Below are 19,785 nucleotides of genomic sequence, written 5' to 3'. Positions count from 1 at the left end.
CATTTTTTACACTCAATGTAATTAACTAATATATAGTTTACACAGAAAGTTAATTTAGCTCTGAACAAGTTGACTCTTGCATATCTTTTTAGAATGTAATGGTAAAACTATGCATAAACAACTATGTGTCCTTGCTGTGAACCCGAAACTGGAAATAACAGCCTTAATTTGACTTTATCTGGAGTAAAGAAAGTTGAAACTATGCAGTAATGAGGAACTTGTCCTCCCTTTTGTGAATAATTTAAAGTTAAAAAGCAATGTTAGTGTGTTTAATAAGCACACCTAGTGGTGGATATAATGTTATAACATTTGAAGAAGTGTTAAATCATAAAAGTATAATCATTCCATGTATCAAACTATAAAATAGAGTTACTGAATGTTTTGAGGGAAAGAGAGCGACCTTTGAGACAGGCTTTTCACGAAAACAACTGTATGGTAATGAGATGAGTTGGGTGAGCCGACTTCAGGAGTGTGAGGTGTGAACAGTGGGGGAAGGAGATGTATTGATCAAGCAGAGATGTTGATGAATACAGCCCTAAGGAAGCGTGGGGGTCGGGTACATGCAGTTTTACGAGGAGGAGGACAGGTCGGACCAGAGGACACTATTCAGACATTATCCGGATCACTTAGACCTTAGTGATTTTATTAAACAAAGCGCTCAAAGCAGTAGACTCACTAGATCTGCTTCAAGAGGTGATTGTGTCATTTCACATAGGTCAAGCTCTTTTAGCAAATCTACATTCTCTGTGAAGGAAGCTCACTCGTGGAATGCTCTGCCACCACATATACGCACACAAAACACATACAAAACATTCAAACACAGCCTTAAGGAATGGCTTGTTGCCAATCAGGTGTGCAAGCATTGATGTACTGTCTGTCCTGCCTGCTTGTTTTGCCTATATGTGCATTTGTCTTGTTCAGTATTGCTATCTTCCATGTTTGATGTGTATTATGTGTCTCAGTGTTATATATGTGCTTGTACTGTAGGCGGGTTTGTTCTGCTCTGCTCTAGTGTCGTACACTTTTCTTTTGCTTATATGTGTATTGGTTTTGTCTATACGTTACTGTCTATCTATGAATTTTAATTCCATTTTATTTGAAATTTTGTAATTTTTAGGCAGCCTTCGAACATCTGGCCGGGGACAGCAGATGAAAACTAGCCTCTCTGGCTAACTCTGGCTCACCTACAGTTTCACTGTCGATTGGTGTGCATTGTCCCAGCAAAATAAAAGGGACAATGTTAAAACCTTAAAGTTACATTTCAACATTGCAAAGATGCATCTAACTAATAGCATTTATTGATTTATGTCCACTTCTGCCATGGAGGGAATTCAGTAGGCAGATAAAACTTTATTTAAACAGCAAAACAAACAAAGCTTAAACTCTTCTCTTTTGCGTTGCCTTATGTTTTAATACGTACAAAACATTATCATTAACTTTTATGCTTGAATAGAATATATTTGGTGTCTTTGAGTGGAAAGGATTAACTTACATTTCTAAGTTGCGTAAAGGTGGGTATGTCCTTTATAAGCAGCCTGAGGTAAGATGCTATTAGTCAATGTGATCTCAGTAATGCTCTTTTCCACACAATACCTGTAATATAGACCGACTGGGAGACAACTTGCATTTTATCCGATCAGCACAGTAGGAACAACAGACAGACAAATTTAACCAGTCATACATTTTGATATTAAAACATGAAAGGAATAGAACTAAATATATTTTTCTCTTGTACTTTGAAAACCAATGGCATTTTAACTGTCTAAAGAATTTCAACACCACTTCAGTTTAGTATGCTCAACCAAACAATTACTTGCAAACATCCATTCATAAGATGTTGAGCAAATTACCAAAGTTCAGTTTTTAGGTTAATATAATTTCATATAAGATTTACAAAATATCTCAAATAGAGAAGCTTTCACTGTCAAATTTCACTGACTTTCTTTTACGTTCAACACATACAGGTGATATTATCCACTGACCTATGAGCAGAGAAGTGCACTTCTTGTTGGCCACACACACACACACACATACTCACACACTCTCACACACACACACACACACACACACACACACACACACACACACACACACACACACACACACTTTTAAAAGGGCTTGATTATGTGTTGGATTTTCCATCTTTGGCCAGAGCATTCCTGTATTAGAAGTTTGCCGTTTTTAATCTCCAGACATCTCTTTGTCTCTCGGTTCCTCATTTCTTTGCCCTAGAAAAGACAGGTGTCAAGATTTAAGAATAGGGATGGACAGTATGTCATCTTCAAACATTCAGACAGCCACAGTCAATACTTTGAGCTATAAGTCACCCTAAACTCATCCACTCTCTAATTTGAAACACACTGACTTTTACCAACTATTTTACTGAGATAAAACTTCCTCCTCCTTGACTTTCATATACTTTGCTTTGTTTTGACAATAGTTGAACTTGTAGTACCTGAGTGAAGTCCCAGTAAATCCCCATTCCTTTCTGCACAGCCTCTTTGCAGTTGTAAAGGCCCGGCTCTGAATCTTTTTCCCCAACGTCAGTTAAACACCGGTTGTCATTGTACCTATGGGACTTGATGCCGCCGATATAAAGCTCACCGTTTGAGCGATAATAGGTGACCTGAAAAATATTTTTGAAAAGTTAAGCAGCACTGCAGATTGGGCATTTAAATAAGACAACAAACAGACAATACTGCCACTTGTATTTTTTGAGAGACAAGCCTTTTAAGCTGCTTCACTTACTTGAGGTGCATAGTAGTGGCAGACGTAGGCGATGGGTGTGTGACCTGGTACTGGGCCTTGGTCTATGCACAAATCAGCATCAAGATTCTCCAGCTATAAATGGGGAAGTTCATCATTTTGTCAAATCCAGAGAAAATGTATCGACCACTATTGCATGTGGGAGTGAATCATTAGAAAATAGATAAACGTGGCTGTGACACACCCACTGCCTCTACTACACAAACAAAGCAGGAGATAAAACTTAACTTACACCTCCATAAGCAAATAGGTTGTCCCAGTGATCCAATTTGGGATACACATTTTCCAGGTACCATTTGAAAGGTTTGCATTTTAACGTTTCTCTGAGTTTTTTCCTCTCTGAGATGTCCCCGATGTCAATTCCGTGATTCTGCAGAGAAAATGGAGTGACATGTTTGTGATATTGTAACTTAAGAAATTCAAATGCGCTCATAACTAATGATAGATGGACTCTTGGACGTTCATCCTGCACCCTGTGTGGAGAAGCATGCAGCATGCCAAGAAAGGGCATCATCGTTTTTGTCCTACCTCGAATGGTAAGTTCCACGCCAAGTTAACGTTGTGTTTGTATTCATCCATCCAGATTTCTGCTACCCTCAGGGCGTTTCTCTTCACGGCTTGGCTCAGGTCAGGCATGTAGGGCTTGTGGGCCCTCTCGATGTGAGCGATCTTGGAGCATGGAACTACTTCAATACTGCCTCCACATGTCCACACCTGCATGAGCAAAGAAAGAGCTCATACAATAAAACTGAATCATCAATTATGTCAATGCATGAGTAAATAAGAGCTACTTAAAAGTTTACAAAATGTGGGCAAGCAAGCAAAGCCAAGTGGATGCTAGCTGTAGCGTCATTCTTACCACACAGACATGAAAGTGGTGTCAATCTTCTCACACTCAGTGAGGTGTCTCCACTGTGCTACGATACCTGCTCCAGATAGCTGTTTTGAGTTTGTCTATGTATACAGTAGGCTGTATCTGTCTTTATCAAACAAACCACAAATTCATAAATTAAGTTCTGTTCCCTGCAGCAATTTTACAAGCAAAATCTATGTAAAAACTAACTTGGTAATATACAGTATGCACAGTATAAGAAGATATCAATGACGCTCTGTTCTGCAATTCTTTAATCATGCTATTTGATGTTTTCTTGGGTTTCTACAAACCATGATGATAATTACATCAGCTGTGGTGCGCTCCACATATGAAGCAAAATCAAATCATTGCACATTTAAGGATTCCTCTCACTTTCAATTTTTGCAATCTGGCTTCAATTCACCACCTCACCAATTGCGTCGCCAATTGCCCCCGTTTCCATAACACGTGTTTGCATGTGTCCCCTACAGGTGCACACATTCTCCAGTCAAGAACGAGTCGGTTGTAAATGACACCCCTAGTCATTTCACAGAGTGAGAGGGGTGATTGTACTAAAGCCAGGATCTGCAGTCTGTCTTGCTGCAAGTTGGCCTGGGACTGCATCATAAGGTGTAAGATTTGTTAGATGTGCATGTTAGATAGGTGATGTTTACTCACACGAATTCCCAGCTCAACATTTTCTCCACCGTACACTTTCATGCCTTCATCGACGACTCCAATTTCTCCTAGATACTTCCTGTCAGCTACCAGGATCCCCATGACAGATGGACTTCTGAGGTGAAAGAAGACAACAGTCACAACTGTATAATTTATATCAGTATTACCATTAAAAGTCAAGCTTTTAGATCATCAAGAAGGCCTCATCCAATATACGATTAATGAGACCATGGTGTTTTATTTGTTTGACACAATTTGGAACAAGCTTGACTGATTTCACTTTCACTTACTTTCCAGGCAATGAGCCGTCTCTGAGTTTGTAATAGTCGTCCGAGAACCCCTCGTACATGCACCATAAAGCCCAGTCGAAGGCGTGTGCTGCTGGAAGGTATTCCTCAACCTTGAGGTCATCAAAGTTGACTTTGTCGAACACTGGGGACGTCACCACCGTTCGGTCACCTTTGATCTGTGTCAGCAGGGGTTCAGCCCTGCATGAGGACAATGGAAGAGAAGCGGTTCTCACATCACTGTATCCTTCTGACATTTACTTAGCAACCAGTTAGACTGTTGGTTCAATACCTCACCTCACCAGAGTCAGTTTGTACCTTCTGGCGGTATGGACGCTTCCCTGTGTAACCTTTTTTTTAATTAATGTCTAGCTATAATTAACATTGTGATGTTGTCAGTCCTGGGGAAAAGCTTGAGAATTTCATTTTTTAAGTGAATTGCAAAAATGAAGGTTGTTTTGCGCAGATGCAGCTGATGTATCATGTTTCAAGTCTTTTATTAGAAATACTACACATAAATCATAGTATAATAGGATTTATTTTTTTGCCACATTCTTACCACAGCTCATGGACTTCAATGTGTGCATCCAGGATGGCCACCACGTCAGCAGTAGCAGCCCTCCATCCAGAAACCCTGGCAGATGCAAGGCCTCGCTGCTCACTGTGCCTCACTCTTGTAATACGGAGACTCGGGTTCTGCTGCTTGATCATCTTCACGTACGCGTCAAGGTCCTCCTTCAAGTCGTCTGAATTGAGAGGAAAATGTGGGCTATATGTTATGTAGTTCTTAGTAAGTTCAGACATGGCAGAGATAACAGTTTGCACACTGATTAACCAGAATGCAAAGCAGATTTGAGAAGATTTTGAGAGGGAGTTCTGATCATAGACATGCCTCACATGCTCAGAAACTACAGTAAGCTATTTAAATTAAATTTGTAATGTTGAGTTTATGTTGTGACTGTGTCTGATTTTAAGCTGTAGTTAGTGATGTTGTAATGGTTTCATTATACTGATATATATAACAACATTCAATATATTGCAATCCAGTGCCACACATCCACATTTCACATAATGATGATTAAGCCAACAGGAGCGCTCTCTTTAAGTCTTCCCATGCTAATTTTCTTTTTCCTTTAATCCTTCCTGTAAACGGCATTCATTTTGAGCATCCAATGCAGATAGCTATTGTTCCGTTGCTATGGTCTTTACTATATGGTAATTACTGTCAATGCTGGAGAGGGGACACAAAAGTTCTGCACTCCAGCTTTAATTGGTGAACTTTAGACCTGCTAGAGGGCAGATCTTTTTTAAGCTTTGTCCAGTCTTCATGCTAAGATAAGCTAAACAGCTGCTGACTGTAGTTTCATATTTTACCATACAGATGCAACAGTGGTATCAATCTTCTCATCAAAATCTCGACAAGAGCAAATAAGTGAATTTCCCAAAATGAAAAAAAAACTATACTGCTTTAAAGCTGAAAATTCATTTGACAAACCGCATTCTGGGGGATTTACAAGACTGCTGAAAAAAGTTAATATTTTCAAAATGTAAATTACAATCACAAAGTAACACCTAGAATGCACACCACAGATTAGAACAGCATCCAAATATATTTGGTTAAAAACTTGATGTGGCAAAATGAGCAGCAGCTGCCTCTGCACAATGACACATGTTTTATCAGCCCAACCTTCCTCAGATGTGCTCTTGTTTATCAAATGTGCTTGCACAATCTGCACAATCTGAATCATTTGCATCCAACCAACCATTGGAGCTGTTGTCATCCACCAATATTATTTCCTTCAGCAGGTTTTTAGGGGTGCGGTCGATGATGCTGCGCAGAGCTCTTTTGATGACTGACAGGGCCTCATTCAGGTAGATCAACACCACTCCAAGGCTTGGCAGGTCCTTTGGGTAACTCTTTTTAAGACACCTATTCACAAACAGAAGGTTTTCTCACAAATACCACCATCTGTCCATCAGTGAGGTGTGTCTAAAGACAAACCATGTCAACTGCAAAGTGAAGGATGATCAACGAACATCGATTAATCTAGAACTTTTGTGTATGAAGTGGAATGACAGGATTGGCATCATAGGAAATGACAATGATAAATTGTAGCCTACCTTTTATCCCTGGTGTCTGGGAGAGCTCGATCTAGAGGAAGGCGATCACTGAGGAAAACGTTGTATCCGTACTTCTCATACAAACCCTGCGCGTCTCTTTGGTCGTCCTCAGTCAGATTTCCCCCCCACTTCTTGAACAGGTAAGAGTCTGGGAACAGTTTATTGGACTGTTTCTCTTTGGGGGCCTTCTGTTGGTCTTGCATCTTTACTTCAGGTTGCTCAGGCTGCTTTTTGACTGATTGCTGTTTGCACTCGTCCGCTTTTCTCTGCCTGCCTCTGTCCTCTTCAAGCATTGTCTGCATGCTTTTCTGCCTTTCCTCAAAAGCTTGGAGTACATTGACTTGACAAAAGGATGGATGACAGGGAGAGAGCAAAATCAGCTAGAGGCATGACCACCTTTTGTAGAAAATAGTACACTATAGTTTTTTATGAGATTTGGGTTCTCTTTATTGATTCTACACAAAAAAAAAACATTTTACTGACATCCAGAGGGAAGTTAAGCATTAGTGTAGGAGTCATTAGTTTTGTCTGTGTATTATGTCTGTTTATATTGGGATTAGCATACATCAGCACACAAAAGAGACTAAATAAAGACATCAGGAAAAACACAATACTCAATATAACATAGACAAGAGAATGTAGAGAATGGAGTGTTCCATTTATGAACTCATGAATTGTGCACTTAAATTTGACCTCATTAATAGACCCATTAGTCCCAAAAGTCCCATTAGAGGCAATTTAACCTAATATTCAACACCCCAGGGGAGCATTTGTCTATCTCCAAATGAAAATATTTGTGTCCTACTACATACTAATATTGTTTTCATGTGTCATACTTCTGTCTTTAGAAACATGCCCACGTAGAAGACGAGCCCGATCCCCCCCCAAAGTGAGGACTATCCGCTTTAACCCTGCTGCCCTCATGCTGAAAACACACCGACTGATTGACAGAGATACCTTCTTTCCTTTAAAGGCGCGTGGTGAGACCTGTCCTCCCTCCGCTGTTTGTTTGCAGTAGGCGCAGGTGTTCCTATAGGGCTGACGTCGTGAAGTCACCTGCTTAACCTCAACTTTTTACTTTGCCTCTGAATTGGTACTCACCCAGCTTGTTTAGGGTCTTTTCAATCCGGTCCAGTTTCCTCCTCACAACCTCTTGATCAGTGACTCCCTCTGGAGAAGATTTGCCTGTCCTCCAACTCGCGATCATGTAAATGATGAAGTATATTAAGAGTAAAAAGGCTCCAATTATTCCAGCTCTTCGCATATATGTCTTCATTGTGGTTTCTCAAAGAAGGATCTACAAAAGAGCATTGTTTAACGAGGCCGACATATGAACACAGTCAACACACTGCTTTTAAGTTAACCTCCAATACCTAGAGCCTGAAGGTTTCAAAGTACACATCAGTATTTAATGTGCCTACAAAGATTAACTACCTTGCTTCGAGCACAATTTTATTGTTTTATTTAACTTTTACAGTTGCCTATATTTGGCATCATTGACAGCCTTGATTCTATTGTATCGTATTATTTAAGTCTCACTCTCTGACCACTAGGCTCCAATTGATGGAATATTTGTTTATTTGGTCAAATTGACTTCTTCTGTACAATTTGTGATTGACTCCTACTTGTCTACTACCACTACTGCATACTTTCCGCTAAAGAAACCCTTCTAATGTCAAAACGTTAAGCCCTTTCAGGACATTTATGCTTGTATTAAACTTTTCCCAGTATGACTTTTAAAGCGCAAAGCATTTCTTTTTTCAGACTATATAGTTAATTAATTTCAATTTCCACCTTTTGACAGTATTACAGTATAATACATATATTCAGCTCTTAGCTCCATTATGTAATGAAGTTCAGCAACCAGTTCTTCTGTTCCAGATTTTTCAGCAGTGCAGTGCAATTTCTTTCAGCTATCAGAAGCTATTAGACAGGCACTGTCTAACCAAAATAAAAATACTATGGTAATTAACCAAATGAAATTTCCATTTTAATAGAAATAGTTGTAATGTTTTAAGTGAAGCTGTACCCTTAAACTGAATCTAAAATTGGTACATTTTAGTCACAGGCCAATGACATTAATAATGGGCATTTCCAAAATTTCTCACAGAAAGTAGTATTTTACACAGATGAATTGTTGTTTATATTATTTGTATTCATTTTGTCGGTGAGTTCACTTTCAGACTTTCTGAGATTAGGGGGAAACATTTCTGCGGTAATGGTCACTTTATATTCATGGAAAACGTGCAGTCAGACATTGTTGACAATCTCGGGAGATTCAACATTTCACATTTTCTCCACTCATGTGGGTCGGTTTCTTATGTATTGTTATTATTTAGTTAGCAGTCAGCAGTTAGCAGCAACACATTGCAATGCAGAGGCACTCGTTTTAATGTGTCGCTAGTATTTATGAGGCTGCTCTGGAAATGGCCACAGTGAGATGATTGATATGCATTTATCCAACATTCCAGATGTTGTACATAATTACCTGTTTCTGAAGTAACCTTTGGGAAATAAACTAATGCTCTTTAGCAAAAATCCTTCTGTCTTTGTTTCATTCTTTCTCTTTTTTTCAAACCAGTGCAGTTAATGAAGAACACACTTCATATAGTACAAAATGGACGGCCCAACTGTACGTGTATTAAGGGTGCATTGTTTCCAGTATAAGAGATGTATACAGTGGTTAAATTAGGGTTATAGCACCAATTATCCCACTATAATGAGTTTAATGCCTACTTGTTGTTAAATCATGCTGCTGTTTGTAAAAATGTTCCTAAACCTAGAGGATTGCATGTGTTCTGATGTGTGGAAGTAGATAGGGTTGTGCAGACACGAGTACTGAAAGAGTTTAAGGAAATGCTGTTTGTGGAACAGACGGTCACACGTTGTGTGTAGGATGGTAAAATGTCCCCCTGCTTGTTTCTTTAACCTGGTGTTGTGTCATCATAAGACTGTTGAGGACCTCTTATGCTCTCCGCACTGCAGGAGGAAGTGTTGAGCATCTTGTTGTCCTCATAAATGTCTTCTTGTCTCACTTGAATTTTGGCAAACTGAGACTGGACTGATGAGTGCTGAGAGCATTCTATCCAAAGCTGAGTATGAGATTAAATTGCCACCTATAACGGATAAACCCTTTTTTGTAAAAGCATGGCGGTACCTGTGGTGCTTCCTTCAGGCCAAACTTTTTTTTTTCAGAGTGGTATCCAAGAATAACAATGTTTATTTGTTTCCTAAATTTTTCATTCTTCCAATAATTTTGTGTTTAATGATCCTCACATCGTTACCGCCAGCATGGCCATAGACTTTTAGTTGTATGTTTGGAGAAAGCGTTGTTTTTTCTGTCTTACAAACCTAACTTAATGCTTGATTACCTAATGAAATACTTTGTCTTGTGTTTTATTGAATGCAACACTAAACCATTGAAGTTGGGAAATGAGTCGGAGCAGTTCACATAATCCTACAGACTAAGAATGGCCAGGTAATATCTATAAATATTAAAATGGATATATGTTTATTATGTTATTTAATCACAGGTGGGTTTTATTGGCATTTCATGTCCAACCTTTATTTACACTCTACGTTCTCATGCCAGCATTTTGTTTTTGTTCCATTTGCAGCTTGTGAATTGTGAACCATCTGATGTGTAGACTGTTAATAACATCCGCACTTTCTTAGATAGATCACCAACTTAAATATATTAAATATTTTTAACATTATACCTGGCATTGGTATATCTTTTAAGTACCATATTAATTCCCGTACATTTTTGAAAGCAAATATGCCAATAGGAACTTGTTTTAAATTTAAATTGTAATATGTTTCTACTTTGCACTGTGTTGATTGTTGTTGACTGTTAAATGTTATGCACCTCCCTTCATGTCAAATTCCTTGTATGTTCAACATACCATGGCAATAAACAGTTCTGATTCTGATTCTCTGATTGTGATTCAGAATACTAAAGTACTGTCTGCCAACATGTCACATAGAGTCACATCAGGATTGTCCATGATAATATACTTAGGTTACATTTTTAGTACATTATTAGTACCAAACGTTTCACTCTTGCTTGTGTCCCTGATTATAGCTCTTGTTCAGCAGGTGGCGCTGATGCAGCAAAGAGATCATTTTCAACTGTAATTAAAATCCAAAGAAGACTAAAAGCCCAGGCTCTGTCTTCTATCACGTCCTCAGACAGTATTTAAATAACTAGGAACCAACAGTGTACTTTATTCTGTTGAAAGACTCTGACCAGTGAAAATGAGCGGAAGAGGAAAAGGAGGAAAAGGACTCGGCAAAGGAGGCGCTAAGCGTCACCGTAAAGTCCTCCGTGATAACATCCAGGGAATCACCAAGCCCGCTATCCGCCGTCTGGCTCGCCGTGGTGGAGTGAAGCGTATCTCCGGTCTGATCTACGAGGAGACCCGCGGTGTGTTGAAGGTCTTCCTGGAGAACGTGATCCGCGATGCCGTCACCTACACCGAGCACGCCAAGAGGAAGACGGTGACCGCCATGGATGTGGTGTATGCTCTGAAGAGACAGGGACGCACTCTGTACGGCTTCGGCGGTTAAACTCTTATTACTCGTTACTAAAACATCAAAGGTCCTTTTAAGGGCCACACAATAACTCAATAAAGAGCCGGTATCCTGTTTAAATGAAATAAGCAGCTAACAGGTTGGACATTTACATTTGTGTGAGAAGTTTTTTTTATCCAGGTTAACCCCTTGACTTCATATCTGTTAAATATGCTTTGGGTTATGTCATTGGGTTTGAGGAGTCTTAACACTTTTTGATTGTGAAGTTAATTTATTTATTTTTTTTGGATTATAAAGCAGTCTGTTAACTGAGGTACCAGAGGATGAACATGGTTTAACCAAAAGATGATCTGAGTAATACTTAAACTTTTCTCAAGTGAGTTACTTAATATGAAGCTGCATGTATTCTGCAAATGCTATTTCTATATTTTGGAAACTTGGTGAAGTTAAGAGCTTTAAAAAGTGTTGGAAAAGTTTTTGTTTAACAGGCATCTTCTCATCAAACGGAGCAAACAACTATAATCAACATGTAAAACTAGGCCGAGGCCTTGAAGCAAAGCCCAGACATCTTAAACTGCAACGGTCCATGAACAATGAATCATGGGACATTTCTTTGTGACATAACTCCGTGAACAGTGGCTCTTACAGACAGACATGTGAGGTTTGTTTTTTTTCATATTTGAATTACTTTCTTTTAATATAAATTAAATACCCTTTGACTATTATCTCTTGTTATATAGCCCGTTTTTTCACCTCTTCTCAATTTCACACAACTTGTTTTCCCATTTTCTGTTACAAAATATTAAACCCAGTATTTTTATTTCTGGTTCAACTTTGATGTTATTACAATCTCTGATCCAAACTCCCTGTTTTGTAAAGTAGACAAGGATCTCTATAACTTAGTGGTTTCCATTTTATTGAATTGAATGATACCACTTATTGAAAACAGTGCAGCCTATAGAATGTGTTGAACCATTGCCTACTTGCAAATATTGTACCATTACAATAACTAACTAGCATTAAGGGCAAATGCTTAAATTCTACCAAGTTATTCCTTAAGCATGGTTGACCAAACCTCTTCAAAGCTAAGAGACAGCAGAAACTCTTCTTTAGTTGAAGTGTGTGTGGCTCTTAAAAGAGCCGTTGTGTTGATGACCTTCATCAGGTGTTTACTTGGAGCTGGTATACTTGGTCACGGCCTTGGTTCCCTCAGACACCGCGTGCTTCGCCAGCTCACCGGGCAGCAGCAGGCGGACGGCGGTCTGGATCTCTCTGGAAGTGATGGTGGAGCGCTTGTTGTAGTGAGCCAGACGAGAGGCCTCACCGGCGATGCGCTCGAAGATGTCGCTCACGAAGGAGTTCATGATTCCCATGGCCTTAGAGGAGATGCCGGTATCAGGGTGGACCTGCTTCATCACCTTGTACACGTAGATGGCGTAGCTCTCCTTCCTGCTCTTTCGCCTCTTCTTGCCGGTCTTGGCGGCGGTCTTAGAGACGGCTTTCTTGGATCCCTTCTTGGGAGCTTTGACGGTGGCGTCAGGCATGATTCTAGAGTTCTTCTGAGTCAAAAGATGTTCCCAAAGGCACAGGACGGTCTATGTATATATCAACTTGATGCAAATATACTGTGCTGTTGCTTGCACAGGATTGGCTGTCTTCTGAGCGGGACTGAGCATGCGCCAAAGACCTAAACGTTCCTGTGAGCAGATGTCTTTATTGTTTGAGTGACTAAATTACTGTTGCTGATACAAAGTTATAAAACATACAGGTTTACATCAATCTAGAGGGAACAAATGGGGGGGAAAGTGATTTAAGTAAGTAAAGCAAAACAAGTTGCAGCATATTCTAATAATGTAATTATGAGACATGAAATGTTCTGTACTGCACTAAAGTGCCTTTATGTAGAAGCTTGTTGGAGGGAGCTGAGAACAAAGGATTTCATTACCAACAACTCCTTCACTGGAATAAAGAACTTTAATGGTTCTTAAAATGTTACAAGATTTGTTTGTTTATTTCAAAAGACAGAGTTGCACAATTACATGTAAATTGTTACCTCTTCTCTCAACACACCCACAGAACAACTATTTAATTCAAACATATTACAATCCGTGATCATCAGTTCTTCAACCTAACAATGGCCACATAAACCAGGTGAGAGCTTTCCTTTTGAACTGGAATGACCAAGTCTTATGTTGAGTGACTTTTTTTTCTTGACATACACGGGGCACCATGTTTACTGTTAGTCGCTGTCCATTGACGAGGGATGCTGAATTAATGTTGCTGTTGTGAAGGGGACGGTCCTTCACAACCTCCGTTATTACAGTTTATAACAGTGATTGTTGAAGCACTATCTCTCAGACAATAAACACTTGGAGCCAATGCATTTACCAAGTCTGCCAAACTTAATGTTCTTTTACTTTCAGTTTGCAATTCAACAACACTTCTAATAAAACTGTAAACATTGGTCACTACACTATTTTCCACATCGACATATGTGAAAACACTTTTAGACAATGAGTTCACTTACAAATCACAGCTTGATCAATATAAATAGGCCATTTACTAATTCCAATTTTTTTCAAAGTTAAGATTGGATGATTTTCTTTGTCATACACAATATGTAACGGAATATATTTGGGTTTTTGAGTGTTCGGACACTAGGCATTCAAAGAAATCACCTTGGGATGTGGAGAATTAGGAACATCTTTATTATTGTAGACAATTGTTTATATGAGAATGAAAATGATTGGCAATTACACCTCTAAAAAATAACAAACAGCTTTACATGTAGACTTGCAGCCTATGCAGCCACATTATTTGATACAGCTGCAGAGAGATTAAAACAGCAAAGTACAGGCTTCAATGTTTTTCAAAAACTAAATAACTTTTTCTTCTAAATCAGTAGATCAACTGAAGTTTGTGTCAAATTGAGCGCAACATCTGGAATAACTACTGTTGGGCTCAGCTTTATATCAATAACCCATTAATATACTTTAGTCTAAATATGCAAACAACCATATTTATATAGTGATGTTTTTAAAGTATTAGTTATTGAATAGGGAAGCATGAATGCAAAGCTCTTTATCAGGAGAGTGTTTGCTCTTAAAAGAGCCTTTGTGGTTCCGGTTCCAGCAGTCAGAGAGGCTCCAGGTTTACTTGGACTTGGCGGCCTTCTCGGTCTTCTTGGGCAGCAGAACAGCCTGGATGTTGGGCAGCACGCCGCCCTGAGCGATGGTCACTCCGCCCAGCAGCTTGTTGAGCTCCTCGTCGTTGCGGACAGCCAGCTGCAGGTGACGGGGGATGATACGAGTCTTCTTGTTGTCGCGGGCTGCGTTTCCAGCCAACTCCAGGATCTCAGCGGTCAGGTACTCCAGCACAGCCGCCAGGTAGACGGGGGCTCCGGCGCCGACACGATGCGCATAGTTTCCTTTGCGCAGATGCCTGTGAACACGACCGACTGGGAACTGGAGCCCAGCACGAGAGGAGCGGGTCTTGGCCTTAGCTCTGGCTTTTCCTCCGGTTTTCCCTCTGCCACTCATTGTTAGATGCTTTTAGAGAAATGAATAGTGACCAACAACCGAAACCCTTTTTTATACACGGAGCGCGCGGGACAGTTCCTGACAAACAGACCAACCAGAAAAGAGGCTTCCAGCAGAAGAACAGAGGGCGGACCCCTCTGCATTTTGGCGGACAATTTGAAAGCATTTTCCGCCAATGAGCAGCGGAGACTCGGGCGGTGGGTCGCTGCTCTGGGCGGTGCTGAGCTCCAGGAGGAGCCCCTCACCAATCAGGAGCCGGAGGTCTGAAGCTGCGTCACCATTTCACAGCCGGTCCCACAGTTTAAGAGCAGCGTGTCTCCTCTTTGACTGCATGTTTCTCCCGATCAGAGAAAGAAGAAGAAGTCATGGCAAGAACCAAGCAGACCGCTCGTAAATCCACCGGAGGCAAAGCCCCCAGGAAGCAGCTGGCCACCAAGGCTGCCCGTAAGAGCGCCCCGGCCACCGGCGGCGTGAAGAAGCCTCACCGTTACAGGCCCGGTACCGTGGCTCTGAGAGAGATCCGTCGCTACCAGAAATCCACGGAGCTGCTGATCCGCAAACTGCCCTTCCAGCGTCTGGTGAGAGAAATCGCTCAGGACTTCAAGACCGACCTGCGCTTCCAGAGCTCTGCTGTAATGGCTCTGCAGGAGTCCAGTGAGGCTTACCTGGTCGGCCTGTTCGAGGACACCAACCTGTGCGCCATCCACGCCAAGAGGGTCACCATCATGCCCAAAGACATCCAGCTGGCCCGTCGCATCCGCGGAGAGCGAGCTTAAGCTGTCTGCTGATTCACGAACTATAACGGCTCTTTTAAGAGCCACCTCACTCACTAAAGAGCTCATTTCGCTTCTGCAAACGCATAATTTACCCTCGATGACAAGTCAATGAAATTGATCTCTACTATTATTTCTACAAATGTATGGGAATAACTATTGTGCTTAAAATATTTAGCAATACCAGGTATAATGCTATACAAATTTGTTTAATGACTAATATAGTGGCCATTTGTCAAATACATCAAAATAAAATGAACAATAATCAAAGGCCACTGAAAGAGTAGATTGTCCATACAGGATTCAGATTTTTCTTTATTTTAAGCAAGCAAACAAAGAAAACTCCTGTCTCGCGCTGTCTTTCTTGTGCTGTGCTGGTAAAAAACTATAGGCCCACCCTGGTGCATGCTGGTCCTATCTACCTACTCCTATATATATATATATATCTATATATATATATCTATATATATCTATATATATATCTATATATATATATATCTATATATATATAGATATATCTATATATATCTATATATATATATATATATATATATATATCTATATATATATATATATCTATATATATATATATATATATATATATATATATATATATATCTATAGATAGATAGATAGATATCTATATAGCTGTTAGAGAAATTAACTCGAAGCCCATGTAAAAGTAATAATCACAGGACATTTATTCTTGCAAGAAGGAGACAGGGTTGTACACATACAAGTCAATGTGTCAAAACTGCTCAGAGTTTCAACTCCAAGCCACCAGGTTATATAGTTGTAAACATACGTACACACAAGTCACAACACGGCCCAAAACAGGCTCCCTTCACATGAGATAAACAGGCTTTACATCAACACAGGGAAGAGAAGGGCATGGTATCTTAGACACTCTGTTCTCACACTAAGGTCACTCTTGGAGACAGAGGAAAACATGATTGAAGTTTAGCTCTAGGGCAGAAGCCAAACTTACATTTCCCCCATGGCATGTTAATTCCCTGATCATGCGATCATCTGCCCTTCCTAAGTGTCAAAGGAAGTTCAACCAGTCAACCCACATGTGGCAGGGCCTCATGTGCAGACCATATCTTCGATGTCAAATAGGAGAAAGATAATTAGACTTAAATTTTCCTCCAACAATAGCCAAAGGTGCCCACAGTGTTTACCCAAAGAACTAACAAACAAACTAACCCAGAACAAAGTATACTTGAACAACAAAACATAATATACCTAAACAAATTACTATTAAAGAGAAAAAGCAATCTCAATATATCAAACAATCAATCTAATCTAAATAAGCAAACATCTAGCATAATTAAACAATACTAATTAATTCAATAACAAAATACTAACAAATAAATAGCTCCAACAACTAACTAAATATTGAATATATTTAAATGAACATGAAAAATTCACTAAATTGTGTCACTCTTGTATGTCTCAAGCTTTTATTGAAAGCAATCAGAACGAAGTGAATCCACATCAATCATTGCTGGATGTGTTATTTTCTTGTTCGAGAGAACTTGCTGTTAAATGTGAGGAAATAAATTTTGTTTGTACTTTAAAGAAATTAAGTTAATTTTATTGACAAATGAATGTCAGAAAGCAATTTGCCTGTAGGAATATGAATGTGCCTATGCATAGGAATGTGATCTATGCAGAGAAAGCACTGAGTAACTTGCACATCTTGTCTTTGATCAGTCATTCTATATGTAGGATTTCTTTCTTATTTTCTTGCACACTAATTCAGTTTGAAAAACCTATTGTTAAATGGGGAAATGTAAGTTGTTGTACTGTTCCTAACTTCAAATTTAACATTTGAAGTATATTTTACTTGAAAATATATTCAAGAATGTAATAATTAATATGTCTGAAAGCACTACTTGAAAGCAATCTAAAGTCCAATCTTTTTGGAAATTGATTTTATTATTGCTATTTTTTTTTCAGTAAAACAAACTGAACAATAAACTGTGAAGTGGAAAAGTGAAGTGATATGTACTTATATTAGAAAGAAAAACAAACATTTGATAGTTTATATATTATACTGCAATTAATTCAAAATAAAGAAGGTATGACCCATTTGGGGTGGGTGGGGCTGGGTGCGGTGGGGGGGCTTACAATGTTTCTATATCATCAAAGGGGGGCTTGACAAAAAAAGTTTGGGAACCACTGCCTTAGGCCACGGGTGTCAAACTCAAGGCCCGCGGGCCGAGCCTTGAATTTAAAAATTTAATTAAATTAAAATTTTAAATTAAAAATTAAAAGTTAGACTTCATAATAAAAATATCCCCATAGTCAAAATTATGTGATAGAAAGTCAAAGTTATGAGATAGAAAGTCAAAATTATGAGATACTGAAACGCAACAGTCACAGAAGCAGCTCTTCACAGGTTACTCAACATTTGACATGGAAATGTATTGTGAGTACATTGAAGACTACTTTAAACGTGGCTTTACAACAGAAGAAATATTTCACGTGGGATTGTGCAAACGCACCCTTGAAAGGATTTTAAGCTTTGAACAAAGTTATTGTAATAACTTGTGTTTGATATTTGTCTGTGTTATTTTCTTTAAAAGTTTGATCTTTGATAGAGTAATGTGGGTTTCTTAACCCTAAATTAAAAGGATTTAAGTTATAATAACAGAAATGTGCTTAAATCTATTTTTACATTTATATAACAGCATGTAAAATATGTTTACACTTGAATAAACAATAATCAAATGTAGAAACAGTTATTTAACAATATGTTAGGGAATAGTTACATTTATACAGTCTTACATTTACAACCAGCCCTTAGAGGGAAACCGCAATGCTGATGTGGCCCAGAGTGAAAATGAGTTTGACACCCCTGCCTTAGGCCATGTCCATACTACTCCGTTTTCATTTGAAAACGCATATGTTTTACGCCGGCGTTTTTGAGCACCGAAAACGGAGGACTTTAGAAACAATCCCAAAGATGGATACATTTGTAAACTCCGGGTAGCGTATTTGTCTGGACGCTCCCATCATTTCTGTACTAACCTCATTCTGAGCTTTATGTTAAGATAAACCACACACCTTGTCAAACTGCTTTCAACCAGGTCTATGGTTTATCTTGAGTAACCGGCTCATGATTACTGGAAAGAGACATTGCTGTTGAGTTTTTCAAGCTTTTTTTTCAAACTCAACAGCAATGCTTCGAGCACCATAAGCCAAGTGCCATATGGTCCACTTTTATTTGAGAGAAGGCAGACAACTCTAAGGCCAATATCTCAAAAACAACTCACACCAAAACAATATAGATTGATAAATAGCACGTTAGAGGACAAATATGTATTTTGGATTTGGCAATGTACATGTCCCCTGTGTTTGAACTCATCTGAGATAAGCCTACACACTAATGCTGTTGTGCTGATGTAAGAAACGGGTGGTGAAAATAAAGCACTTCCTCTTGTGTCACAGAGCTGACATTTCTGTATGTGTGTGTGTGCGTGCGTGTCTGTGTGTGTGTGCGTGTGTGTGTGTGTGTGTGTGTGTGTGTGTGTGTGTGTGTGTGTGTGTGTGTGTGTGTGTGTTAGCATTGTGCAGAAAGAGTGGTAGAGACCAATGAAGCATTGCATTGCCCTTTAAGTCCCTGACACTTTGGTGTGATTGCGGGAGGCTGAGGTCAGTTACCTCGTTTTCCCGAAACATGACCACCCCAGCCTTTCACAGCTGAACTTTCTGGAAGCAGATGTTTACTTAACAAAATATTTGCTACTTGTTTGCATTTTTAAGCACAATTGCAAAAAAGAGGCATGGCAGTCACAGAAAGAAAGAATTTACTGGTACTGGGGTGTACCAGAGTTTATAATGTCTTCTGTCAAATGAAAATTATTCAAGTGACTTCAGGTATTTCAGGATGGACTTGTACAATCCAAGTCTGAGGTCATGGACATGTAAAGATGCAGGTGTTTACAACGCAGACAGGAATGCTAGGGAGTTGCTTTATGGGAAATGTAGTATCTTGCATTTTTGTAGCCTGAGCCACCACAATGAGGTTGAGTGGACCTGTATCTTGAGCTGAGTCAGTCACTAACAAGCGGCATGTATATGATACATCACTTTTTCAGTGAGAGCGTTAGAGTGTGTGTCAGTGTACGTCACCATTGTAGCACTGTAGTGACTATCCTCACAACTCAATGTCTGTATATGTGGACATCCCTTCATCCCTTGACCCCTACCCTACATCCGTGGGTTAG

The 19,785-nt window shown here is 39.4% G+C and overlaps 5 protein-coding genes across 5 annotated transcripts; 2 read left to right on the top strand and 3 right to left on the bottom strand.

Moving 5' to 3' along the window:
- Positions 1-1,921: 1,921 nt before the first annotated feature.
- LOC137880849 (probable polypeptide N-acetylgalactosaminyltransferase 8) lies at positions 1,922-7,912 on the bottom strand. Its single transcript, XM_068722386.1, has 11 exons — positions 7,807-7,912; positions 6,706-7,045; positions 6,348-6,514; positions 5,144-5,330; positions 4,588-4,785; positions 4,298-4,412; positions 3,295-3,480; positions 2,999-3,136; positions 2,749-2,841; positions 2,456-2,626; positions 1,922-2,228 (listed from the first exon to the last, which is right to left on the bottom strand). The coding sequence occupies exons 1-11, from the start codon at positions 7,910-7,912 to the stop codon at positions 2,109-2,111; spliced, it is 1,821 nt and encodes a 606-aa protein (XP_068578487.1). The 3' UTR covers positions 1,922-2,108.
- A 3,037-nt stretch (positions 7,913-10,949) lies between these two features.
- On the top strand, positions 10,950-11,389 carry LOC137881012 (histone H4). Its single transcript, XM_068722678.1, has one exon. It carries the CDS (start codon positions 10,963-10,965, stop codon positions 11,272-11,274), a length of 312 nt encoding a protein of 103 aa, XP_068578779.1. The 5' UTR covers positions 10,950-10,962; the 3' UTR covers positions 11,275-11,389.
- Positions 11,390-11,476: 87 nt separating this feature from the next.
- Positions 11,477-12,791, bottom strand: LOC137881011 (histone H2B-like). Its single transcript, XM_068722677.1, has one exon. It carries the CDS (start codon positions 12,780-12,782, stop codon positions 12,408-12,410), a length of 375 nt encoding a protein of 124 aa, XP_068578778.1. The 5' UTR covers positions 12,783-12,791; the 3' UTR covers positions 11,477-12,407.
- Positions 12,792-13,297: 506 nt separating this feature from the next.
- On the bottom strand, positions 13,298-14,777 carry LOC137881010 (histone H2A-like). The gene has a single exon (XM_068722675.1). It carries the CDS (start codon positions 14,775-14,777, stop codon positions 14,391-14,393), a length of 387 nt encoding a protein of 128 aa, XP_068578776.1. The 3' UTR covers positions 13,298-14,390.
- A 365-nt stretch (positions 14,778-15,142) lies between these two features.
- Positions 15,143-15,553, top strand: LOC137881009 (histone H3). The gene has a single exon (XM_068722674.1). It carries the CDS (start codon positions 15,143-15,145, stop codon positions 15,551-15,553), a length of 411 nt encoding a protein of 136 aa, XP_068578775.1.
- Positions 15,554-19,785: the final 4,232 nt, after the last annotated feature.

Source organism: Cebidichthys violaceus, unplaced genomic scaffold, assembly GCF_023349555.1.
Source record: "Cebidichthys violaceus isolate CVI_PGR_0920_01 unplaced genomic scaffold, fCebVio1.0.p SCAF_3, whole genome shotgun sequence".
NCBI classification, from domain to species: Eukaryota; Metazoa; Chordata; class Actinopteri; order Perciformes; family Stichaeidae; genus Cebidichthys; species Cebidichthys violaceus.
This window is presented reverse-complemented; position numbering and strand designations above follow the sequence as displayed.

Bases quoted from the DNA above. Each gene is read 5' to 3' on its own strand.
- LOC137881010 (XM_068722675.1), bottom strand. From the start codon at position 14,777: ATGAGTGGCAGAGGGAAAACCGGAGGAAAAGCCAGAGCTAAGGCCAAG.
- LOC137881011 (XM_068722677.1), bottom strand. From the start codon at position 12,782: ATGCCTGACGCCACCGTCAAAGCTCCCAAGAAGGGATCCAAGAAAGCC.
- LOC137881009 (XM_068722674.1), top strand. From the start codon at position 15,143: ATGGCAAGAACCAAGCAGACCGCTCGTAAATCCACCGGAGGCAAAGCC.
- LOC137880849 (XM_068722386.1), bottom strand. From the start codon at position 7,912: ATGATCGCGAGTTGGAGGACAGGCAAATCTTCTCCAGAGGGAGTCACT. The intron at 7,046-7,806 runs GTGAGTACCAAT...CCTTTTGTCAAG, and splicing joins AAAGACCCTAAACAAGCTGG to TCAATGTACTCCAAGCTTTT. The intron at 4,786-5,143 runs GTAAGAATGTGG...GTCCTCATGCAG, and splicing joins ATTGAAGTCCATGAGCTGTG to GGCTGAACCCCTGCTGACAC.
- LOC137881012 (XM_068722678.1), top strand. From the start codon at position 10,963: ATGAGCGGAAGAGGAAAAGGAGGAAAAGGACTCGGCAAAGGAGGCGCT.